The sequence below is a fragment of the Helicoverpa armigera genome, chromosome 14 (assembly GCF_030705265.1).
Source record: "Helicoverpa armigera isolate CAAS_96S chromosome 14, ASM3070526v1, whole genome shotgun sequence".
In the NCBI taxonomy this organism is placed as follows: Eukaryota; Metazoa; Arthropoda; class Insecta; order Lepidoptera; family Noctuidae; genus Helicoverpa; species Helicoverpa armigera.
The window spans coordinates 4,629,069-4,635,068 of record NC_087133.1 but is presented as its reverse complement, the minus strand read 5'-3'; the positions used below and the strand labels follow the sequence as shown (position 1 = coordinate 4,635,068).

The 6,000-nt window shown below is 36.9% G+C and overlaps 1 protein-coding gene across 4 annotated transcripts in view; it reads left to right on the top strand.

The window, feature by feature from the left end:
• The first annotated feature begins 3,214 nt into the window (after positions 1 to 3,214).
• Positions 3,215 to 6,000, top strand: part of LOC110379670 (homeobox protein abdominal-A homolog) — a 48,536-nt gene continuing 45,750 nt past the window's right edge. The window contains exon 1 of one of the 4 annotated variants that reach the window (XM_021339451.3): positions 3,215 to 4,424. In XM_021339451.3, coding sequence (XP_021195126.1) covers positions 3,821 to 4,424 — 604 coding nt within the window. In that variant the 5' untranslated portion in view covers positions 3,215 to 3,820. The remainder of the gene's footprint in view (positions 4,425 to 6,000) is intronic. The other 3 variants (XM_021339434.3, XM_021339443.3, XM_021339428.3) reach the window with 3 other exon arrangements.

The following is a 6,000-nucleotide window of genomic DNA, read 5'->3' as shown; positions in this document are numbered from 1 at the left end:
CCATCCGAAACACAGTCATTGGTGTCATTGCAGGATATATTTAGAAAGTACATACAAACTTAGAAAAGTTGCATTGGTACTTGCCTGACCTGGAATCGAACCCGCGTCCTCATACTTGAGAGGTTGATTCTTGGCCCACCAGGCCACCACGATTTTTTTTCCAGGTGCCATAGTTTCTATAGTTTCCTATATCCTAATCCACTAACATCCCAACGAAATAGCCCAAGTAGTTTTCCTCCATAGTTAGCAATACTTTAGCACAGAACCGAAGATTCTCCTTGGGTTCATTTCTACAGTATATATATACAGGGATAATGGTCGGTTTTGTGTCACCATTTCATTAAAGTTGTCTCAACACGGCGTTTTAAATTTTCTTGCTGCATCTGATGGTGTGTGTGGCCCCTTGATTTACAGCTTTTATGACTTTTAAAAGGCCCTCTTGCTTGTAGTTTCTTTCAGTCATGATCTGCTATTAAAATTACGATCATGCAATCACTAAATACAGACAATTTTAAATAAAAAAATCTTACTTAAGATTACTTTTTACGCATTAATATCGAATACGACAAGCAAATTAGTGACAACGATGGAAGCTATGTCATCTTAGTTTTAAAACTGATTTTAATATTTTTTGAATCAAAACTAGTTGAATGACATAATTTGTATACAGGCGCTATTAAGGCACGTTAGGAAGACGCGTGACGAAATACAGTTATTTCGAACAAAAAGCATAGTCTAAGAGCAGTCAATTTTTGTTTGCCACAAATTGTAATCCAAGCGTAGTAGAAACAAAGGCTAGAGCTAGACCTACTTGTACCCAAAGCGGTAGATCTTAATCGAATGGCGGAGGCCTACAGCGGCCAACATATACCTGAAAAAACACTCGTAGAAAGTGCATACTTATAGAAAACAGGGGATTTAACCATTAAGAAACATATGAATTGAATCGAATAACATGACTGTGTACGTGCATCTAGAACCAGCAGAGTAAAATTTACCCCTAAGAAAAAGCTTAAAAGAAACGCAGTTTTATGAACAAATGTAGTCTAAACCTTAAATATGTTTATTCTAGACAGTTATCAATTTTGTAAAAGTCCCGATATTAGCTAATTATTGGCATTTTGTACTGTAAAACACAAAATATCCTCATCATGACGAATTTAGGTGCAACTTTTGAGTATGTCCCAGTAGTCGTCATAATAATTGCAAAATTGACGGGTTTTGGGTCAAATGGGAGTTTTGAAGTACCAATAGATGTCACATTAAAAAAATATATCTTCTATGTTAAAAGTATTCCAAATTGCATATTACATCGCTAGCAAATAAACTTAACTACCTAATTAAACAAAGAAACATACCACAGAGCCCACTGGAGTTATGTAAATCAAAACACAAAACCACGTGGTGAGTTTCACTTTTGACAGCTGAACTTCACGAAAAAACGATTTTGTTAGGGCACACACGTTTCAAATAACATATCTTAGAAGCCGTGACTGTTAAAACCCCGTATTGTTATTTCAATTGTGCAATATATTATCAAGAATATGTTGATATATAAACCGGCCCATTTTAAGTTCAGTAGAAAATAATAATAAACGTTTTAAGATTAATTGACGACTATTGGGGCATGACGACTTCACCCGCGTTTACCTTATATAAGTAGGTACCTAAGTGAATACTTAAATATTTTGTTTCTTGGTAAATACTGGTTCCTACAGCTAAGTATCTGACACATATTGGGGAATCTATTTAAGTTTTCACCAGCGCCAAATAATAATGAAAATGTTTGAATAAAATATTTGTAGGTAAAATGGCTAGGTTATTTTCTTTATTTTTATTTTAACCTTTAGGTAACATTATCTGTGTAGTATTAATTTTATGATACCTAGGTACCTATGTACCTAGTTATTTATGATGTAGGTACCCAACTAAACTTCTGCCAATATTATGTGCATTAGGTTCCTTTTATTAATTTTCAAAATAAAAACGATACATGTAGGAGGAAGTGCTATAAATTACATTCATTAACAATAAAAATTAGATCGCTTCAGTTTTATTTATACTTAGTAAGTAACATTTTTTGCAATATTTACATGCGTCAAGCACGCTTGTTTAAAGAATGTTTCCGCAGTCCAAAAGAAATAATAATTCGAGATTGTAATCTACCAACTCGAACATGTTTTTATATCTGCAAAATATAATGCAATACAAAAACCTTATCTACTTGTCAAAACATTTTTATCTACGCAAAATGCAAAATGTAACGGTCTAAAGAGTTTCCTCAACGGAGCGATACATTAAACTGTCATTAACCTCATTAAAAATCAATAAAAAAATTGCTCATATCGCAAAATAAACGGCTTTAACTGGCCATATCATGCATTCCATACGTTTACGGCGAAAACATCACAATAACAACATAAAACCTATACTTATGCAATGTTCTACTGCCTCACAGTCGTACCACCGACCTGATAAAGCTGAAAAGGCAACTTAAGCCTATAAAAACCATGCACTAAACACGTATTACAATCAAAACTGTAACAAATAAATAAATTTCTCAGGCAATAAACGGTTTTATTTTAACAGTCGTAAAGTTGGTTATTGCACATGTGCTCGCCGTAGTTACGACGAATACGTATGAATGAAACGTGCGACGGAGAGAGGGATATTCAAAGAAACGAGGTGGATAGTACCCGTCCGTCCACGTGGCCGGCGTAACACAATTTAGAACAATTCATGTTTCAAATAAAATATTTTAAATTTAGATCGTTTTTCTATCATGCATTTTGTTACCTATAAAAATGTTTTTGGTGTGGGTAACATATAAATAAATATTTATAAAAATTGTTGTAAAAGTAATTATTGTAACAGAAAAGGTGTAAAAAATAATGTAAATCTGTGAGTAATTACTATTTATTAATAATTAATTTAAACACAATTAAAATAGAGGTAAGCAATTAAAAACTCAATTTTTATAACACCTGCGACCACAAAATATGTTTCAGGTGTAGGGTAAGACGTAATAAAAATGAATTAGAGTAGTTTAAAGGCGTCCAAAGTAATTATTTCAAAAATAACAGTATAATATTACCTACCTCGTAAAAAATACATTTTCTTTACAAATATTGTTTTTGGAAATTGTCATACGTTCATAAATTATACTTTGCAGTCATTCAGGAAGTCAATATTACATACTTGTGAAAAATATTTATATTATTGTTAAAACGATCAAAATAACAAAATTTTACAGGTTTGCAAAATAATTGTAGAATATAAAATTTTATTCAGTACCAGATAATTACGAAAAAAAAAACATTTAATATTAAAAGTAATGTTGCAATTCTGTTTAAAGCCATTCAGTTTGACAGCTAGAAGTGCCGGAATGGTTTGTGATTGGCGGTGAATGTTCTGCACCGGATCACTATTGGTGTAGACGAGGTCGGCGCGGAGGTGCGGGGCGCCCGGCGCCATTACGAACAATGGCCGTCGAAATGGTCGTTAGCGAATAGCTTTTATCTCTTTCTAATATAAGCCACGCAGGTAGGAATTAATGAGACGGAGAGGGTTCTGGCGGGTCGGCCTCGATCGTCGCGGCGTCTCGCTCGCACGCACGTGGCGGGTTTCGCTGTCTCGAGCGCGGCGCGCGGCAGCGGTAACGCTCGCCACGACGGGGAATTCGGAGTCGTAGAGCCTCATACGCGGGTCATAAACGATCCGCGGCCATAGTAGAGGTGCACGCGCGAGAATCGATCCGAATCGCCGGCGATAAACGCATCTCCCGCGAGGCGATCGTCGCGCGCCGCGTCGCCGCCGAGCGATGAGTTCCAAGTTCATCATCGATAGCATGCTCCCGAAGTACCACCAGCAGTTCCACCACCAGAATTTGTTCGCGGGTGCTGGGGCGTCGCCTATAGAGGCGTCGCTATCATCTTCGCTGTCGTCGTCTCTATCGACGTCGCTGTCAAGTTCGCTGTCTGGCGGACTGGGAGCGGCAGCGCTGGGGGCAGGCTCGCCGGGTGCCGGCAGCCCGCAGCGGTCCTCGTCCTCATCATCGGCATCGCCGGGCGCTCCGGCGAGGATGTATCCATACGTGTCGCATCACCAGCAGTTCGGAGGTTCGGTGCCGTTCTCTGCTGGTGGCGGTTTATCCGCGGCGGATGACAAGAGTTGTCGTTACCCGACAGCTGTGGGAGGTGATCCGATGGTGAACTACGCCCTGGGTCAGCACAACGGTGGTGCGGCGGTGTCGGCAGCCTCGGCCAGCATGGCAGCCGCTGCGCAGTTCTATCATCAAGCTGCGGCCTCTGCGGCGTCGGCAGCGTCCGCCGCCACCGTGGACGCCATGGGAGCAGCTTGCTCGCAGCCAGGCTCAGCCCAGCCCCTGCCCGACATACCGCGGTACCCCTGGATGTCCATCACTGGTAAATGTTTTACTCCTTCACTGCATGACAGTTTTGCGATGTTTACGTTCCTGAAACAATAGTTATGAATCAGTTTTTGTGTTGCTTGTAAAGCCAGAGATAAGTTTAATTATTTATAGGCAGTCTTATCGGACCGTTTGTTACTTGGCGGATAGTTTGGCTTAAATGTTTTAGTTTAGAATTTTGTTGTTTTTGTTTCAATATTTATATTATTTGTTTTACGATTACTACATAATAATTTGACTTGGTTCGCTTGTAGCGTTTTTTGTATTCACTTCCTTATCTATTTAAATATTAGTTATATAAAATATATACTTCAAATTGATCAATCAATTCATTAAATTACCATTTATTAGTAACGATTTGCTTATTAAATGAATATCAACTTAAAACAAAAGACATCACAGGTTTAAAAAAACAAAACATACAATAAAAATACTAGAAAAGTGGAATCCAAAACAGTTTATTTGTTATTCCAATTAGAAGTAATAACTCCTCTATTTTTTGCAAATTAAACCCATTCCAATACGATTCTAGCACTTACTCAATAATAAAATAATTCAAACTGTGCAATATAAATGCAATAAAATTGACTATTATTATTTTTATTGTCAATGAATCACTATAAGTATCTTTTATGGGTACATAATATTTTGGATAACGTTTTAACAGCTGGTTGTGTCTACATACCAAAATAATAATTAGAAGATAATATAATTTGTTTTTTGGAATATAAGATGGTAATTAAAGAAAGCATAAGGGTGTTTTGGTATAAACAGGTAATAAAACAATGAATGGAGGTCGTAAATGGTGCGCGGGCGCTTCGATTCGGTTGGTTCGCTTTCGTGCATCATCGGCCGTCGGTCGCCGTCGCCCGCTCGACCCGCCCATTGCCGACGGCGGGAGGGCGGGTCTTAAAACTTTACATAGAACCTCGTTTGATACCTAAAATTTATTTTAGAGTGCTCAATTATTTTTATGACGCTAATAATTAGTGTGAACATAATTAAAATTATTTTTATTCCCTATTACCAATAAACTACCTAATTATTTAAAATCGAATTCGTGGTAATTAAAAAAATGTTTTAATGGTTATTCACTGTAATATGGATTGGTACTTAAAATATTTAATCCAATCATCTTACAAATATACAAAAGTTAATATTTTTGCCGAATTCATTAAGCACTCTACCATTGTACAATATACCTACCTTAATAAAAACAAATCCAAGTATCAGCCCATTGTTAAAAAATTCAAGAATTTGAACAGGCATTTACATAGAAAAATATTTAAATATGTAACTCTTTACATAAAAATATTTGAAGTAGGTAAGTCAAATTCATTTTAGACTTCCTTGTACATAGTTGAGTAAATATCTACTTTTAAAACTGAAACAGTTACCTAGAAAAACAAAGCAGTAGGTCAATAGGTACGTACTCACAAATTTAGAGTATAATAGCATTTAATCCTGTGAGGTCTACTTAGTACTCAAAAAAGGCGAACGATTACAGACCCAAAGTGCCTGTATGCTTTGCATACAATGGCTCGATTATTTTTATTCGCGATTTTATTGTC